This window comes from Pituophis catenifer, unplaced genomic scaffold (assembly GCF_029215685.1).
Source record: "Pituophis catenifer annectens isolate HBS135680 unplaced genomic scaffold, rPitCat1.0.hap2 SCAF_1, whole genome shotgun sequence".
Taxonomy (NCBI): Eukaryota; Metazoa; Chordata; class Lepidosauria; order Squamata; family Colubridae; genus Pituophis; species Pituophis catenifer.
In genome coordinates, this window is record NW_027256881.1 from 178,647,704 (window position 1) to 178,668,167 (window position 20,464).

Genomic DNA, 20,464 nt, shown 5'->3' on the forward strand with positions numbered 1-20,464 from the left:
ATGTCTCAATTCAAAACCAGGAACCAAGCCAAAGATTTAAATATAAATATAAATACACGCACACACCTCAAGATAATGTATCTATGATAGTTGGCTCTCAGCCAAGAGAAAGACTTCAGTTCTCCATATTTATATTAAGATGTTGAGATATAATGAGAAAAATAAGAGCACCCCACAATCCCAAGGAAAAAATATATAAAACTGTTCTTGATTTTAACAGAAGTCTGAATTTCTAACTAGGTATGAAGAAATAACTTGATTGTATCAAACAGCTGTTAGGATATATTTTCCATGATTACTAATTAATGTCAAGCCCATCATTACAAAGGTTTTTTTAAAAAATTAATATACAAAACAAATTACTGGAACATATTCAAAGCAGGGGAGGAGTGATATACAATATAAATGGAGGTACCATGTGAAAATAGATGCCTTAGGAAAGAACACATATACCAAGCATGCAATCTCATAAGAATAAGCTCAAGAACAAAAGGTTGGATTTTATTTTTTGCCAACGAACATGCTCAATGTAAATCCTTCTGATTCTACTCACAATAGGATACAGACTGAATGAGCTCTCTTTATTCATTTCCAGATATTTTGAAGTTCAAGTCCCATCAGCCCTAGTTCAAAGGATCATAGGAGCTGAAGTTCAAAACCAATACAACTACTTGCACTGCCACTGTTCCTTGGCCTTTTGATTTTCATCATTTGTTTACTGATATGGCCTCCCAACCCAAACACTGAAACTCTGGAAAGGCTCTACGATCATTTCAGCCCTGATGCCCCAGGAATACACCCGTTTTTAATGCCTTTCTGAAGGCCACTAGGACTGGAACCATATGCTGGGGAAGGGAGAAGAGGGAGAGATTATTCCAGAGGGCAGGCCCCATAACAGAAAAGCCACAACTACTGGATCCCATCAGTTGGTACTGTTTCAAGAAAGACCATGCTTTACAGCAGTGGCCCCCAACCTTTTGGGCACCAGGGATAGGTTCTGTAGATAGAGGTTTTTCCATGGACCGGAGGGGGCATAGTTTTGTGTGCTACCTGTATCCCGTGGATGGGGCTTCACTTGTTTGCATGGCCTGGTTTCTGACATGCCGCAGCCCAGTGCTTGAGATGGAACAGAAGGATGTCCGAGTCAATGGTATTGAAGGCCACTGAGAGATCAAGGACTATCAGGACTGACAAACTACCAGGTTCTGCCAAGGCCATCAATGAGTGCCACCAAGATCTGTCTTGGTACAATATCACAGCCTGAATTCAAACTGAAAGAATCCAGATAATCCACTTTGTCCAAAATCTTTATAGCTGCAATCTTATCATTTTCTCAACAATAAGAAATCTATCGAAATCCCCTGGATCCAACAACGGCTTGTTAAGAAGGGGGCATACAACTGTTTCTTTGAAAGCCGATAAAACCATTCCTTCTCTTCAAGAAGCATAGACCACAGAACAAATGTGTCCACACACCTCTTTCCTGAAGGCTTTACTAGGCAGGAAGGAGATGGTAGAAACACACCGGAAGACAAATCAACAGCACCAGAGATACTATCTCCTCCCCGATAACAACACAAAATAGTTGAAATAGCTTGGAGTGAAACTGAAGAACTTTATTCTCCAAGTGTCAACAGCAGTTTTCATACTGACCCTTAAATATTGCCCCAGTCCCTACTCTGGAGGGATTAAGTCATTCTAAACAGAGCTCCCAGCTGGCACAATAATACTCACCTTTTGTCACTTTTATTGACATACAATAAGTCCAGAGAAAAGTTTTTTATATACAGTGTATCTGTCCAGAGTTATTGTTTATCTTCCTTCAGTGGTATTCTAGGTACCGGTATGTCTTCCATCACTTCATTCTCTATTGGGGTCTATGAAGAGAGAGCTGCACAGAAATTACCTGTCCCAAAACCATTCCAAGCAGCAATGTAAGACCTCAGCCAGACCAGGCATCAGGGCCCCATCATTTATTACTATATTTCATTAATATAAATATTATATATACACCAACACACACACATAATCTTTACTATTCCCAGCAGGGCAACCTATTCTGTAAACCCATTTAGCTGAACCATTGAGGCAGTCTTTCGTTCTCCAAAGTCTATTTTTTAGTAACAGAAGTTTATTGGTACACTGAAAGTTTTTAAATTTAAAGTCCCGCCTGGACTACTGTAATGCTCTCTACATGGGGCTCCCCTTGAGGAGCACCCGGAGGCTCCAACTGGTCCAGAATGTGGCCGCACGGATGGTTATGGGAGCGACATGGCGCTCCCATATAACACCTCTTCTGCGCGAGCTGCACTGGCTCCCGGTGGTCTTCCGGGTGTGCTTCAAGGTATTGGTTACCACCTTTAAAGCGCTCCATGGCTTAGGACCTGGGTACCTATGAGACTGCCTTCTGCCACCGGTAGCCTCTCACCAGCCAGTATGCTCCCACAGAGAAGGGCTCCTCAGGGTGCCATCGGTCAAACAGTGTCAACTGGCGGCCCCCAGGGGGAGAGCCTTCTCTGTGGGGGCACCTGCCCTTTGGAATGAGCACCCCCCAGAGATATGGAGGATCCCGGATTTACGCACTTTCCGCCATGCCCTCAAAACTTTTTTATTCCAACAAGCTGGGCTGGCCTAACTCTTTTTAATTGTTCAATTTTAATTTGCTTTTAAAAAAGGGGGGTTTTAATTAGTATGGGCCAAATTTGTTTAATATGTTTTTAATTGTTTTTTAAATTTTATATTGTATGTGTTTTATCTTTGGCTGTTCACCGCCCTGAGTCCTTCGGGAGAAGGGCGGTTTATAAATCCAAAATAAACTAAACTAAACTAAAAGTAATAGTAATATCCTCCTGTAACTTAGAACAAGAGAGGAAAATATTCTGGTTCTCCAATTTGTTTTCTTTTGATCCAGTATAATCATGTCTGAGAGTCATTTAGGTATTTATTGTAGATATTTATATGGCATCTACTTCTACAATTGAGGATAGGGTAGGACAGGACAGGACAGGACAGGATTTTTAATGTAGCAAAATTGTTCATCATTATTTGTTAATGAAGGGCTGGATAAGAAAAAGCCTCAGGAAATCTGTCTGTCCTGCACTATGCATTCATATATTTCCCTATATCCCATTTACTAAACTTCAAAATTCCTGGGCCCTTTATTTATGAAGACCTCCCTCCAGGAGTGTTTTGTCCCCCCATTTCATTGTCATTTTCATTAGCGTGTTAAACACCATGTTTTAAGATTTGATATTTGTTCAGTCTTACGTTAACAACCTGCTCAAATACGACCTTCCATTTAAAATAATTGTTATTGTTATCAGTGCTGTAAAATACTTTAGTGTTGTAGCTCCTGCAATTTCGAACAATCATTCTTATTGAGCCATTAACAGAAATAAATGTAAAGCATTTGATGGCTGCATTTTATCTGACAGTGTACAGAAATTATGTGCAACAATCAAATTTCAACAGTAACTGAAAAAGGACTTTAGGGGTCAAACAAAATTATTGGGTGGGGCTGAATGTGTCCAGTCAGCTGTCAAACTCCACTTTAATTGATTTTTGATAGTCAATGATGAATGTTCCATTCCTTCACTCAACTGGATAGAGCTATGATATGAATTACACCGACATGTTCTGTTTAATAAAATGTATCTTCCATGATAGTTTTAAATGGGGTTTAAAGGGAACTGTTTAGGGAGGATGATATATGCTGAATTCAATATGATGTCATCAACAATGGCAGATGGGTGATTCTTCATTCAACCTTCTCTAGAAACTTCCATTGATTTAGAAATTCAACGAAGGTCATACAAAATAACTGCTGATTTAAGAAGATGCTGTGAATGGTCACCAATTGGCAACTTTTCAAAACAAGTTTTGAAATGTAAGATAAATCAATACCCAATGGATAGAAGATGTTTTGTTTTGTTTTTTGCTTATTCCTTATGTCTGTGAAAAAGAGATTTTTAAGAAAGGAAGAAATACCCAAGAGTCTTTGGGATCAATGCTTTGTAAAACCACCAAGAGGAACATTTAGACTGCCTGGAAGACATCCAAGTGTTAAACCTAATAATATATATCTCCAGGAATTAATCAACGCTCATTTCAACTTGTTCCATATGAATACTATCATCTATATACAACAGCTAATGGCCCATCATTTGATCATAGATTAGAGAATGGTTAGCAAAAACCATATGAAAGAAAAAGAAGCCTTTGTTTTACATCTTTTTAAAAGGGTATACTACTGAGATTTGCTCGGGTTTCATCTTTTACACAAGTCACTTTTACCTATAAAGAAATCTGAGATATATAATTAGACAAAACTTGCATTTGCCTTTAATTAATTTAAGTTCTAAAACTAGCAGCATTACTCAACTTGGTTATACAGGCTGGAAAGTATAAATATTACAACTAGAGGACTATAAATTTCTCATTCCTATGATATATTTTTATATCATAAATGCCATCAGATGTGGAAAAGTGTTTTTAAAATAAACATCATGTTATAGTGCACATGTTTATTTTACATATATAAATAAGGAACAGGAAAAATCAAATTGGTTTAGACTAAAAAAAATCACCAAATAATTTTGTTAATAAAATGTCCCACCTAAAAAAATCTTAACTATAACTACAGTGGGGTGCCACAAGGTTTCATCTTAGGCCCAATACTCTTCAGTATCTTCATAAACGACTTAGATGAGGGAATAGAAGGGGAACTCACCAAATTTGCAGATGATACTAAGCTGGCAGGAATAGCTAACACTCTAGAAGATGGGCTCAAGGTCCAGATGGATCTTGACAGACTTGAACACTGGGCCCTATCTAACAAAATGAAATTCAATGTAGAGAAAAGTAAAGTCTTACACTTAGGTAAGAAAAACCAAAAGCACACATATAAACGGGGAAAACCAGGCTTAATAGAAGTGACTGATCTTGGAGTCTTAGTGGACAATCAGCTAAATATGAACTACCAGTGTGCAGCAGCAGCTAAAAAAGCCAATGCAGTCCTAAATTGCATTAACAGAGGAATACAATCAAGTGAGGTACTAATACCACTCTATAAAGCCCTAGTAAGACCACACCTAGAGTACTGTGTCCAGTTTTGGTCACCACACTATAAAAAAGATGTTGAGACTCTAGAAAAAGTGCAGAGGAGAGCAACCAGGATGATTAGGGGATTGGAGACTAAAACATATGAAGAACGGTTACATGAACTGGGCATGGCTAGCCTAGTGAAGAGAAGGACCGTGATAGCCGTCTTCCAGTACTTGAGGTGCTGCCACAGAGATGAGGGGGTCAAGCTGTTTTCCAAAGCACCTGAAGGCCAGACAAGGAATAATGGATGGAAACTGACCAAGGAGAGATTCAACCTAGAAATGAGGAGGAACTTTCTGACAGTGAGAATAATCAACCAATGGAACAACTTGCCTTTGGAAGTTGTAGAAGCTTCATCACTTGAGACTTTCAAGAAAAGATTGGACTGCCATTTGTCAGAAATGGTGTAGGGTCTCCTGCTTGAGCGGGTGGTTGGACTAGATGACCTATAAGGTCCCTTCGAACTCTGTTAATCTGTTAATAAGCAGGTGTGAGGAAAAAATATCGGATATGAATGAAATCAGACCTGGATCCACAACTGACTCCAAAACTCACAAATTTAGACAGGCAGACAGATGCTATAATCCTAAACATATCCTAAATATTCTTGGGTATAAATATTACTGAATACAATTATAAGTAGTATCAATCCATCAAGATTTATTGATAGACCAGCAAATAAAACAAAAAAAAATGCAATTGATTAAAAGGAAAAAAATGTTCTAAAATAGTTAAGAAGTACTTAGCTCTGGTCAAGGAAGCAAAATCAGATTGGTCTGATAATAACAAGATAAAACAAATGAGAACAACCAGGATGTTTAGAAAGAATGGAGATGATAATTCCTGGTAGCATCTGCATTGAGGAGAAAGTAATAGAAAGTAATATATCCCATCATTTCAATTGTTCCTCCACTGTATGGACACAGTCTCTCTTCAAAGGGGATCTTTCGGTATCTCCCCTTCAGTAATGGCTGTTGGGAAGGCATTGCATCTGCCAAGGAAAAGGCCTTTCTAAATTTTGGAACTGTTATGTAACTAAAGTATCTGGCTGGCTGGAGAACATTTGTAGAGTGACTATAAGTAGATACAGATAATAAAAAAGAATATCTTTAAATTTAGTTCAACTCCAGATAACTACTTGGATATGTCCCTAAAGAATGGTCCTTGGTTAACAACAGCAATGGGGGCTTTTGATATTGACATTACTAAGCCATACGATGTAAAGTGTGACATCACATGACTGCATTGCTTAGCAACAACAATTCTAGAAATCCCCATTGCCTTTGCTAACTGAATCAGACCAGCTATTAGGCGAGGATGCAGCCTGATCCAAGTCATTCCTACCTTAGTCCACCTCTACTGTATAAGGTAAGAGACTGCCTCCTCTTGAATACTCCCCATCTGTCTATCTCATCCCCATCTCTGCCCTTTTGAACATCAGCCTGCATGCTGCCCCAGGTGCCGCCACCCAGCTCTGCCCCTGCCAAACACCACTATTATATCATCCTGGGCCCTACTCTCACACTCCACCCAGGGCTTCCATTTGTGCCCGGCACAGGGCCTTCTTTTAAAAAAGAAGCCCAGTGCATGAAAGGCCTTGCTGCACCAGAACAACAGCAGGACCCGGCTAGAAGGATCCTTCTTTTCACTGGCTCCTTTCACACACTGGGCTTCTTTCACGAAAGAAGACTCTAGGTGGAGCACGAACGGAGACCAGGGCTGGTGCATGAATGAAAGCCCTGGCTGGTGTGCGAATGGAGGCCTTCAGCAAGATGCAAGAGAAGCCCCTCCAGCTGATACAGTTCTGATGAGTTAGGTAGTGAGCACAGTAGTACAGTGACAGGACAGGTAGCAGAGCAACTGGCGATAAGGGATAGGCAGGGGACCATAAATGCAGGTGTGCCCGAGTGGGCTCAGATTTTGTTCACATGAGTGCAAGGGCGCTTCAATGGCCAGAACTTCAATGATAAGTTGTAAGACCCTTTATTTAGCGCCACTGTAACTTTGAATAGTCGCTGAGCAAAGAGATGTTAAGCGAGAACTACCAGTACCTATAGATTTTTTGTATTGCCTTCTTCCAGCAGGCAGTAGCAAGCATTTTAACTTCCCAATTTAGCATATAGTCTGGTGTTCTCTGAAGGTCACCCATCTAAGTAGGCTTTATCTTACAGAGAGGGCAGGGGAGGGAGAGGGAGGGGGAGGAGAGGGGAGGGGAGAGGAGAGGAGGGGGAGGAGTTTACTAGCCTGCCTGTAGCTTGTTATATTTTAGAATCTAGTAGCCAGCAGATACTTACTGACTCTCTTGATCTTTACTAAAGGTAAACACACCAGATACACTTAATAGTAGACCTATAATTATTGGTGTTCTTATTCTCAAGTAATTATTTTTATAATCAGGACAAGTCCTGTTTTCTCTTTGTTTCCTTAGTCAACTATTGTAGGTGATCTGGGGGGAGGGAGGAGGTGCTATGCACTTCCAATCTCACTGAATATAAAGTGACTTTGGTAAATGTATAAGTTTTGTGTGCATGCTCACTAATACATTGGGGTATCCTGGTCAAATTGTATCCTTTCCTCCGCTATACTAATCCCACTAGAAGCCCTCTGGGAATAATTGTATTGCTAATTCACTAAAGAAAAATGTTACAAATGATCTCCATTATATTTAAGCATCTGACTTCCACACATCAGAAAGAAAATAGTATTGCTCAGTCCACTACAAACAAAGTGTGATTTACAACTAGCCCAATAATCGTATCTCACTATGTTAACTTACAAATATCTGATTAATGTAAATTATAGTACTGAACTGGAGGTTATACTTTTAAAGTAGAAAATTATCCAAAAATAGTTTCAGGAATTAATTGTTGCCATAGGGGGTAAAGCAAATATTTGTATCTGTTACCTTTTGTAATTTAATGTAGTTGATTTACAGGACCTGTAAAATATGCCTATAGGGAAGGTTTCCAAGCATTAAAATTTCTATAAAAACCATTCACATGTTTGTTATTACTACAGATAAACCAAATCGGAGCACCACTTAGTTTAAAAAACAGCAAGCTTTACTCAATTAGAAGACGCACAGTTTATCTAATATAGAAATTGCTACATTAGCAATGTTCAATGAGTTTCAAAAATGTGGCTTCACTGCATGCAGTCTACTTGTACAATTGTCAGAAAATGAAAGAATTCCAATGGTGACCTTTTCAACTGTAATAATTATTTCAAAAATGTATTCCAAGGTTCTGTTCCATATTCCATTTTTCTTATGATCAAAAAGTATCCATTTTTAGACTGGTAGACACAAAACCTGAACTTAGAGCATATAGGCATGTAAAATCAATTAAAAGGGTGGGGATATTATATGATTGCAAATCCACAAATACTTGCATTATCAACATGAGATAAAGCTCGCTACAACAAAGAAAAAAAATGATTGTACCCTTGACTTACAACCATTCATTCAGTGACCGTTCAAAGTTACAACAGTGCTGAATGAATTATGACAAGTAGTCCTTGGAATTTGAGTCATCTCACCACCACCACAGGAATTGCATGATTGCAAGCTGGGCACTACCTGTTCACACTTATGCCCCACAATCAGGTGGTCACTATCTACAACTGTTCCTCTTGGCTTCCACAGAAAAACCAATGGGGAAAACAGCAGAGAAGATAGGTTACTGGGGTAAGTCTCATCCTTGCACTTTCCCCCAGCCTCTCTGTGATCATACCACGCTGGCCACTTCCCAACTCTCACCTTCCTTGCACCCTTTTCAACCTGCACCACACCTCATGCATCCTTCCCAATTTTCCCTTGCACCTTCCCCAATCCACCTGTATCTTTTGCACAACCCCTTGCAGCCTCATAAACCCTCCCTAACCTGCACTGTGTCTCTTACATATACTCTCCTGTACCCTTCGTCAACCCTCCCATGTAGGGTCTAGGACAACTCGCCGTGCCCAACTTGCCCCAAGACAACTTGCCGCAGAACAATCCATGTGGGATAACTCAACGCAAATAAATGTTATCCACCACTTTCTTCTACCTTATTTACACTTTTGTCAATGGAAATAATGTCAAAGAAATAATGGATAGTATTTACCACATTGAGTTATCCCTTGTAGAATTCTCCCACAGCGAGTTGTGTCATAGCGAGTTGGTCACAGCCAGTTCTCCCATGGTAAATTGGTGTAGTGATATGGCCATGCAGAGTTGGCTGCAGCAAGTTATCCAATTCCACCCCTGCAACCTCACATATTCTCCTGACCCATGTTGCATCTCCTGCACACCCCAAAACACTCTTGCACACCCACCCTAACCTGTGCACCCTCCATTCTTGTGCACCCTTAGCTCCCATAGTACCCTTTATGTGCCCCTCACACCTTCCCCGACCCACATTTCTCACATACACCCTCAAGCATCCTTCCTAACCTACACCTCATGCATCCCTACGCATCCCCTTGCTCCCTCAGTTACTAATCTGTGTACCAGTGACTTGTAACTTCCTGCCAGGTTTCCCATGTCTTTGATTGTCCCTGCCACATAACAACATGAGATTTGGCTAATGATGGCAAGCAGGATTGCTGTCATTAAGCAATGCTGTCATGTTTTATGACCATATCACTTAGCTATAGAAATTCCAGTCCTAATTGCCACTGGAAGAAGAGGACTACTTGAACACACATTAATTGAATATACCATCTTATAGGGCTTTGAAAGATATACCTCCTTTCAAGTTGTCCAGGTAATTAATTCTATAGCACAAGGAAGCCTGAGATGGCAGTTTGCAGGGTTATATAAGTCTTCTCGGGACTTTAGATGGCATTCCTAAAGGTTTTTAAAATTGTAGTGATGTACTGTAGACAACAATTCTGGATGCCAGTTGCAACTTTTAAACAGGTTAGACTTTGGCAGGGTTAATAATGGTTATGGAACTTGCCTGATTATTAACACATGTATATATTTGTTTCATCTTTGTTATACGCCACTCAGAGTTGTTTTGAATTGGGTAGCCACATAAATAAATAATTCATCTTTGTAGTTACATCACGTACTAAGAAAAATATTTTCCCCAGCGTCACATTCAATAACTGCATGCACCACATTGTTAAAACTGGTCCTTATTTGCCTTTAAACTTAGGAAAATTTAACAGTATGACAGACACTGTTATTCTAATGGTTATGATTCAGTGTTTCATTTTTAATAATTATTTATTATTTATTTCTATTTTATTTAGAACATTTATATGATTTATATTTATACATATAAATATAATATGAATATAACATAAATATGATATAAATATGTATATAAGAGCCAGTTATTTAGAATATTTATATAGAGAACCAGTTTGATCCAGTGATTAAGGCACCAGACTAGAAAGCGGGAGATCATGAGTTCAAGTCCCACTTAATCATGGAAGCCTGCTGGATGACTTTGAGCCAGCCACTCTCTTAGCCCAACCCAACTCATAGGGTTGTTATTGTGGTGAAAAGAGGAGGAAGAAGGGGTGTTGGCCACGTTTGCTGCCTTGAGTTATTTGCAAAATAATAAAGGTGAGATATAAATAAATAAAGCCCCCATCTTTCATCAAACTCTGTAAGTTATACATAAATGCCTTATATTTCTCTTCAGAGATTGTTTTTAATTTCCTGCCAAGTTCCTCTGTATGTGCAGGTACACGATAGTTACTTCAGCAAGCAAAATTACAGGTTTTAAATTTTTGTAATGTAATTTCACATTATAATACATTTTAATCTTCAGTTAAGCAATGAAACAAGAAATACTGAATTCCTATTGGCATAAAGCTATAGAAATAAGCCAAGCATCAAACAACAACCCACCTAAAAGCCACAAAGACTAACAAATACTGCTTAAAATTTCTTAAAACAATTAAAATGGGTATTATTTAAGCAGATGTTTTAGCACAAAGAAAATGTTAATTCTTAGAAAGTTACATTTGACTGCTATCTTAGCTTACATAACAGGTGTCAAAATACATATTTTAAACGTGACCTTGTACATTATTTCAGCATTTAATGATTTTAGTTTTTTATTTCAGATTGTGGAAATAAAATATTACTAACATTGAGGTAAACTAAAAATTACTGTAATTATTTAGTAGTCTTCTATTTTATCCCAATAAATCCAGAGCTGTTCTCTTATTTTCCTAGGAAAGTAATCTAAACCTATCATTATTATATTCAAGGCAACAATGATCTCCTATTTTATTTGTTCATGATCTTTAACATATATAATCGCATTACCAAGGTAGTGGCATTGTTAAATACCTTCTTTAATCAGCCAAGCATCATTCAATCAAAAAACTGAATTTAAGAGATTGTGTCACAACCCACAAAATAGGAGAACACAATCACTGCATTCATTGCTGAATGACAGTGAAACATAAAAGCACATCAAGCATTTAAACATCTGCAGATGATATGCTTTCTCATATTATCTATTCTTTAGCCTTTTAAAAAAAAAATAGGTCAGAGGTTGAATCCAGCCTATTTAATGCCTATTCATTCTATGGGTACAGCTGTTTTACACACACACACACACACACACACACACACACACACACAACATACGTGCACAGAGAATAAAGATCATGAAGCCAATTCAAAAGTTGTTTTTCCCTCTGGGAATTCTAAGCTATAATGTGCATCTATGTATTTTTCAATGCAAATAAGTAATGCTATAAAATACAGATATATATATGAACGTAATAGAAATAGTAATCTGACTACATGTTTTTCATATTTTGATGTTTACTAAAGACAGGAAAATGCAGAAATGTTAAAACGGCCAAATATTTACAAAACATTAGAACAAAGCATTAGGAAATCAGTTTTTAGAAATTAATGTTTATTGAAATAAAATGAGTATGTACAGTAGAAGAACATGCTTCTGCCCATTTTATTATATCAAGTGTCACTTGAGAAATAAAAAGTTGAATGTAATGGGAATGAGATACTTAAGCCCATAGCATTCAAAAGAGAGAGAGAAGGGGAAGGGAAATATTAATAATATTTTTGGAGCCAGATGGATACCCAGCTTTCAAGTTCACCCATAGACATGGCAGCTCACTGGGGACTTTGGGTTGCTCACTCTCAGCTCACAGGACTGATATTGTAGGGAAACAGGAGAGAAACTATACTTATTGTACCTAGGCCTTTCACAAAAAGTTTTTACAGGTGCAAGGAGGGCTAACAAAAGACACTAAGACACCTGCATTGGTAAATCCAACTTTTAGATTCTGAATTCAGCACATACATTGCAGTTTTTCATTTTGACAATAACTGTCAGCTATTTTTCATTATTACCAACTTTACCTCAGTTTTAAAATATATTTTAGGTTATTAATAAAAAATAAGCTTTAACTTTATTAGCAGACATAAAACTGTCAGAAATGAGAAAAGAAAGCCACAGAAATGAAAGAAAAATATATATGCCACAGACAGACAAAAAAAAAAGGAAGTAGTTGTGGTTTAGCAGTGATAACTATAGGAAACGAAGTTCCCCTAATATTATAGTCCTTACAGAAGAAATTGATATGCATAGCACATTAAGGTTTTAGTTCTTTTTAATACCATGCTACGAAATCGCCTTTCAATTATATAGGCCCCCGTCTATGATTTATACTCTGAGTTCTCTCTTAAACTTGACAAGTAATCATCCATAATTCTCACTGTACCATGAGGCACTGATATACAAAAGTGATACTTGAGCTTATTAATATGCTTGTCATGATGAGCAAATTTGAGTGTTGTACAGCTTAATTAAGATTTTCTATTCAAGAAAATATATTGATGCACCAGAGGCAAATTAGAGAATTGTTAATGAACTCTGATTTAGAAAGGGATAAATTTGTATTTAGATAGATAGGAGAGTACATAGTTCTGCATATGTTTGAATAAGCACATCTAAAAATTCAGCTCATAGTTACTACTGCTATGGCATATAATAATCCTGTCCATCAGGAAAATTAAGCATCACTCTTGCAGAACAAGCAAAAAACTTCAATCCATGTTAATCTAAAATAAATTATTAAAAATAATATTAGTTATTACAACCATTAATTTTTTCTACACATTTGCACAAACACATGATATTGATTTAGAAATGTACCAGAATGCTAATCAAGAACTCAACAGTCTATCAAACTTATAGGGCTGAAACACATTTCTGCAAATTTCACCTCTATCCTTAAGCCAGCTATTAGGATTATTTTAATCAAAGCTTCACTTTGTAAAAGGGGCATAGACTGCCAGCTACCTAAAAGTAGCCTGCAATTCAATCCTAAAATTCAGTTATTTGAAATAAGTATAGTTGTTTGCATTTGCAATGAAAAACTAGTGGTCTGTTCCAAAATCCATTGGTTGATTTGGCACTGTATTTATAAAATCCATGTTAACTACTGCTAATCATCTTAGTTTTCTTTAACTGTTTGCAAAATCAGTTATAAATTATAATCATGAAGTATTAAGTTGGTTGCATGCATGAAGTGTCTCTAATTGGATTACAGGTTATAGCAAAATCCTTATTCCTCTAAATAAAAACAAAACAAAATCCCTAAATCATGAATACAAATCTCTGATTGTGTTAGATTAGATATCACAGACAAGGCTTTTTTAAAAAAAAAAAAATCTGTCATGGCAAAGACGACACAGTCTTTCATAAACATACCATTTGTTTTAATCCAAGACTTGTTATTAAACTCATTTGCAAAATATCAGTGATTGTTACATTCATCAAGAGTAGATTAATTTGAAACATATTTTTTTTCTTTAAGGCAGCTTAATCTCTAGTGTGCAGACTTTTTGTTATGCCCAAAATGATTTTTTCTCTTCCTGGAAATATATTAATTGGCTCTTGCTAACTTCCACCTGGCCACTGCACAAAAACTTCCAGCCAAACTGCATAAATGGATCAGTGCCTGCCATTTTATTGACTAATGCACTCTTCATGTCTCCTGAAACTTTTCCTTAAAAAAATCTGCGAAATTGAGGAATGTCAGAATACATGAAGGAATCTGTAATCATAATGCTTCGTTTCCCCCCACATTTTTAAACAGGAGTTGATTTGTTCTGAGCTTGGACAATCTGGGTAAGCTGCTTTGATCTCACAGAAATGTACACTTTTGCAAAAGTTAAAGATTTAAAATCTTTCTGTTTTAACAATGTAGCAGTCCACATATAACCATATAACCACTCCTTCCATGCTTGAAGGAGTTTTAACAACACTGTGACTATTTAAGAAAGGCATTGCAAAATAAATCTTAAAAATGACTCATTGATTTCAATAAACCAATTCTCTACATATAACAAGATTATCTCCTAAAGTACAATACTTTTAGTTCTTCTTAGCACTAGACTTAGACTTATATACCTCTTCATAGTGCTTTACAGCATTCTCCGAGTGGTTTATAACATCAGCATATTACCCCCAACAATCTGGGTTCTCATTTTGCCGCCCTCAGAAGGATGGAAGGCTGACTTAACCTTGAGACCCATCATGATCAAACTCCAGGCTATGAGCAGAGTTAGCCTGCACTACTGTGTTCTAACCACTGTGTCACCACTGTTGTTCTTAATTGGATGGAAACCTTATTTTAAAATAAGATGGAGGCATTCCTTATGATTCTTATTCTTAAAAGATAGGCTACAAATAGAAATAATCTAGGGGTGAAATGCTCCTGGTTCGGACTGATCTGGTAGCAATGGCGGTGGGTGGTTCGGAGAACCGGTAGCAAAAATCTCTGCCCCCCCCCGATGCCCAGCTGAGCCGCGCAATCATCCGAGGTTTTTTTTATTTATTTTTACAATTTTTGGCCAAAAAAATGCTTTTAAAAGTTAAAAAAAAAAAAACCTCTGATGATTGTGTGGCTTTTAAAAGCCTCTGACGATCCTGGCTGAGTTGCCTGATCATCAGAGGCTTTTAAAAGCATTTTTTTACAACCTCTTGAGGTTATAGAAAAAATGCTTTTAAAAGGAAAAAAAAAGCCTCTGATGATCAGGCAACTCAGCTGGAATCGCCAGAGGCTTTTAAAAGCATTTCAGCTAAAGAGGTTGTAAAAAAAATGTTTTTAAAAGTAAAAAAAAAAATAGTTGGCCATGCCCACTCAGTCACATTACCCCCCACCAAGCCATGCCCACAGAACCGGTAGTAACAAATTTTACATTTCACCACTGAAATAATCGTAGGATTCTTCATCAAGCTTTTTTTTATACAACCATGCACCTCAAATCATACATTTCTCTCCAACTACCTGAAAAGTTTGCATTTTAAATAGAAGTTAAATATCCTTTCAACTTTAGACACCATCTCTGAAACAGAAGCAAGGCTACAGCTGAAGAGAATTGTCAACATCACTATCTTTATGCAAAACCTTTAAAAGTATCAGTATTAATGATACTGTATAACAGACTTCTGCAAGCAGCTGATTTGCTCAATCACATTGTGTCATAAGCGGCAAAGTACACTAGGTTTTCCCCAACTTTATCTATAGATCTATAACAACATGTTAACCTAAAGCACACCTTGTTACACCAGATGTAACAACTGACATTGTTTTTAGAAGTGGATCTGTCACCCCAATATTGTAGAAGTATTCTGTTATATTACAAATCCCAGTTTATTCCCTCGTGTCTCTTTTAAAGTATAAAATGTCTGTTTTAAAATTTCTGCTCACAGAGGATATAAGATAGGAAAAAGATTGACCGGGGAGTCCTAGCTAAACTGAAGAACCGCATACATTATAAATATGAGCTAACAAATTGAAGAATGTTTCTTTCAAATTCTGTAACTGCCTGATGAAATAAACTGAAGAATCTGAATATTCGCTTTACCATGAAGTAATTACTAGTGTCAATTCAGGCTTGAGATAAATAATTAGGCACTTCAGATACTATGTACTAATAACTCAAAACATTTATCAAAGGCAGAAGAAACTAAGTCTTCATTTTTCCTCTCTGAAAATACTGCTCAAGAGTAAAATTTAATTATCTACCCAACACAATCCCCATCCATAACTCTGATTTCACGCCAATATTTTTATTTTTACAGATAATTTGCAGGAAAAAAGATGTACTGAACTTGATAATACCTGATGCAACTGAGCAATGAACAAGTTTCTAAGAGACCTATAAGTTTCATAGAAATGTAAGATTGTACAAGACTTTCCAGCCTCCTACTGTTTCAACACTTGTTCATTCAACACTTTAATATATTAATATTAGAATCATAAGGCAAGTATTTAAAGTTTACACAAGTAAAATGCAGATGTACAACTTCCAGCAACACAAGGATCACGTCAGGCCTTGCATGCTATGTCAAAAGCCACCTTCCAGTGGACAGTGCCAAGAGAAAACTTTGAAAGTTTCACTAGATTTGGAAGAGGTAAAAATTCAGGTAACCATTATCAACAGTAGATTTACAGTAGAGGCAATGAATTGTTTTCTCTCTCTGCTAAGAACATCCTTGATCTTTGAGGAAAAAAGCAGAGTAAAAAACAAAAACAATCTAACTGTATTTCATGAGCAACTGTCCTCAATATTAAATGCAGTTAATATGATCACACTCCAATAAAATAATTACTAACTTCCCTTCCACATTAAAAATTATAATTTGGCAATCACTTTTGAAGGTTTGCACAGGCATGTGCTCAAGACATTTGGGGACTGCATGTAACTCTAGAATTTCAGATTGTGCATGTCTGATTTACGAGTCATATTCCAATCATACCTCTCTTTGATTCTCTCCTAACAAACTAAGAAGAAATTCAGACCCAAAAAGAAAGCAATAAGCCATGAATTCCAGTTCAGATCTAATACTGAACTAAATTATGAAGACATTCTGGATTTAGATAGTCACTCTGAAAAGAGAAGCCACGGAGGAGCAATAAAGTAGCACTGATCAGAACACAAAAGCATTGTGGCTTCCTGTTATATTGGAACAAATTCAATGTGTTGTTCTGTATAAAAATATTTCATTATTATTTTTGCAAAATAAGTATAAGGTGCCAAGAATTACTAGCTTGGGAGTTTTTCCTAAATTCTTTCTCAATGATTTCCATATATAGGGGATCTTTTTGATAAAATATTATCTAGAATACGCATCATCATCAAGAAGAAAATGTTCCTGCAATCAGCTCAATTCTAAATTGGTGGTATGGCACAAAATCAGGTGTCTAAGTTGCATGATGTTTACAGAACAGTAAAAGTAAACACTCTCAGAGTGCCTGATTTACATTTTACTTAGACAGAATTTACATATTGAAGTTATGCTCTGGTGACAGTCTGGTAAAGACAAATTACCACAAATACATTCACTTCAATATCAAGACTTTGAAGAAAATTTGCATTTGAACAACTGTACTTTTGTATGCTCTACCACAGGAACCATGAGGCAGACTCCAAATTTATGGGTTACAACCACTAATTCCAGACCAGTGACCACACTTTCACTTTTTATTCACTCTTACTTAAAATAGCTCAGACAGATCACTGAGAAAATGAGCAGAATTTTCTGCATTAAAAAAGCAAGTGTCACTGTAACTCTTCATTTATCAAAAGTAGTAATCCATAATTTTGTGGCTCTGATAGGCATACTGTCTGAAAATTTGGAAACTTGTAGGCACTACACAGGACTTCAAATTTAAAGGCAAAAAGATGCTTGGAACATGCAGGGGCATACCAACAGCCTCTAGCTGTATTATCTTAAATCATTTTCTCCCTGTAGCTGCAGAGGGTAACCTCATGAGTACAGAAAAATACATGGATGCTTTAGTTAGTTACAGGCAGTGCTATGTGGGCAACCCAATATTGAAGTTCCCTTTGCCTTTGAAGCTAAAGTACTGTACAGCCTTATTGGAAATTCAACTCATCAAGTGGGCAGATGTTAAAAATACTATCAATAATATGGAAGAAACAAGCTCCAGATGTCAATAAAAATTATGGTTTGCACCATTTGTGCAATTTAAGCGAGTGACAGGAGGAAACAGAATTGACACACTCAGCTTGTAATATAAAAACAGAAAGAACACAATAATAAAATCATGCTTTTTTAGAGATTGCTAGTATGGAAGCTTCAGAATGGCTGACTCTTGTTTCTATTTGGGCTTTCTCCAATCACTGAGATAAACAAGAAATTGCAATCCATTATTTAAGAAGACATGAGATCAGGAAAAGAGGACCTGAATGTTGTAGGTGGTATAGTCATCACTCAACAGGGAATGTTTTTGAAGAACACTCTTGGGATTCTGGTAAATGGTATAACTACATTAATGTAGATGTTTAGGTCTTTCACAGAGAATAACATTCTCCAGTTTAATCCATTTCTGATAATTAGTCAACAGTGACATTAAATAAGACACTGAGTGATATAATGCTCTACATCCAATCCCCCAAATTTAGTTATTTACAAAACTGTTATTTGCCAAAGTTCTACAAAATACTTCTCCTGTCTCTTGCTTTTGAGTTTGACTAATGATTGGGCAGTACCACAGACAGAACTAATGAGATCTGGATATCTAAGTCTGATCCCAGTCCTATTTGTATCAAATACTAAGATTTAAAGGTGAATCAACTATCACATATGAAAGATGTGATACACAGAGAGAAAAGATAAAGTTTCACAATCTCAACCTATTTAGTGCCATTTCTGATATTAGCAACTTTTGCATAAAAAACTCACAATAGATTTTCCCGCTCAAAATGCCTATGCATGCAGTGGAAAGATGCAGCCAATCACCCTGCACAAGGAATAGTTAAGTAACAGGTGACTTTGCCTACAGTGTGTTACAGCAGAAGTCAATGCTTACCTTTTCTTTGGTTCTTAGGTACCTCTGTAGAGCCTGGTGGGTTAAATCTCTAACCCGGATTTGTCCATCTTTACAGGGAACTACAATCCCCGTCTTGCCAAAACAAACTGTCACTTTCATCTCATCCAAATAAAAACAAAGGTAGATGAGGATTCTTTTTTTAAAAAATGGCACATTCAGGAAGGGGGGTGGGGGGGGAATGAAGTACCAGTCAGTCTCGCAGTAATCGGGACCTTGTTTTGAAATGCAAAACTCAACAAACTCTAAACTCCCGAAGAGAAAGGTAAACTACTCTTGGCGACAGCAGGTGTTTATGTTTTGACACTGCGGGAAGAGGGGAGGAAACAAGGCAGAAAGAGAAAGGGGGACAGGGAGCCAGAATTCCTCAGAAAGGGCAGGACCGAGGCCTGGCAGGCAAAGACAAGCTTGAAACCACTCAGCCCTCGTCTTGGAGGGAAGGCAAAACGGCAACAAAGGTCACGCACAAACACAAGTTTCTCAAGGCGGAGAGAGAGGATGGTTGGATTTAATCTGCAGAAAGTGCCTCCCGAAGCCAACTCTGTAACTGGGAGGGATTGAGCAGCCACTCGGATTCCCGCTTTTGGACGCGCAACCCCACCCCCCCCTTAAACAGGAACCCAGAGATGCGAGAGCTTGGGAAGCGATAGCCCCGGGCGACCCCGGCAAGGAGACATAGAAAAGAAGGTCGCTGCACAGACCCCCGCCCTCCTCCTCAGACTGCTCTCCTCGGGGGCGGGAGGAAGAAGGAAGCTCTCGCAGGCCGAGCCTAGGGCTACAGCAAACCACAGCCCCCGCCGCGCCCCATGCCCGGCCTGGCGACTCTTTCTTCTTCCCACCCCGCTTTTCCTCTCTCTTCCGGGCCTCTCCGCCGCCACTTCAGTACGGCAACTTCAACTCCCGCCCCTTCTCGCGCGCTCGCCTCCCCGGCTCTCGCTCTCTCGTTCCTCCCGCCTCTCCTCCCGCCCGGCGGCTCAGCCCTGCAGCATCGCTCCAAAGGTCGGCGTTTGGGGGTGTGGGTGGGTCGGTGGGTGTTGCTTTCCTGACTGCTCCCACCCAGCAAGCGAGCCCTGCCTGGAACTTAAAGGGTCCGCCGCGCCGCCTCGCCTCGCCTCGCCTCACTAGCCCTGCGCTGAATTCCGGAAGAGGGGCGCACCCGCAAACCCAACGCAACAAGTCCCGCTGGGCCTCTCAAAGAGAAGGAGGGAGGAGTGTGCCTTCTGAACCGGTTCGCAGCCTTTAAACCTTTGGGTTATAAGGAAGGCAGATACGGAAGAACAATGAAGTCCTGGGCTTGTTTGTTTTCACGACAATGAAGGGAACCTTTTGTAACCACTCCAGGTTTACGCACAGAAGTTTTTGCTTTATACTAAACAAGCCCGAAAAATTCTTTTGGGCAACAGTCAAATTCTCTTGCTCCAACGTTTTGGATTGGTTCCTTCAGATTACTTCTTTTGAAAAGAATGCTGCCTACCTCCTCTCCTTTATCCAAAGCGGCTGGAAAAGCAGGCGGGAA

General features: G+C 38.2%; 1 protein-coding gene across 1 annotated transcript in view; it reads right to left on the reverse strand.

Annotated features, from left to right (window-relative positions):
- Nucleotides 1–19,823, reverse strand: part of PARD3B (par-3 family cell polarity regulator beta) — a 582,830-nt gene extending 563,007 nt beyond the window's left edge. Inside the window, exon 1 of the mRNA XM_070933224.1 lies at nucleotides 18,931–19,823. Within this exon, the coding sequence (XP_070789325.1) occupies nucleotides 18,931–19,050 (120 nt within the window). The 5' untranslated portion in view covers nucleotides 19,051–19,823. The remainder of the gene's footprint in view (nucleotides 1–18,930) is intronic.
- Between the last annotated feature and the right edge of the window lie 641 nt (nucleotides 19,824–20,464).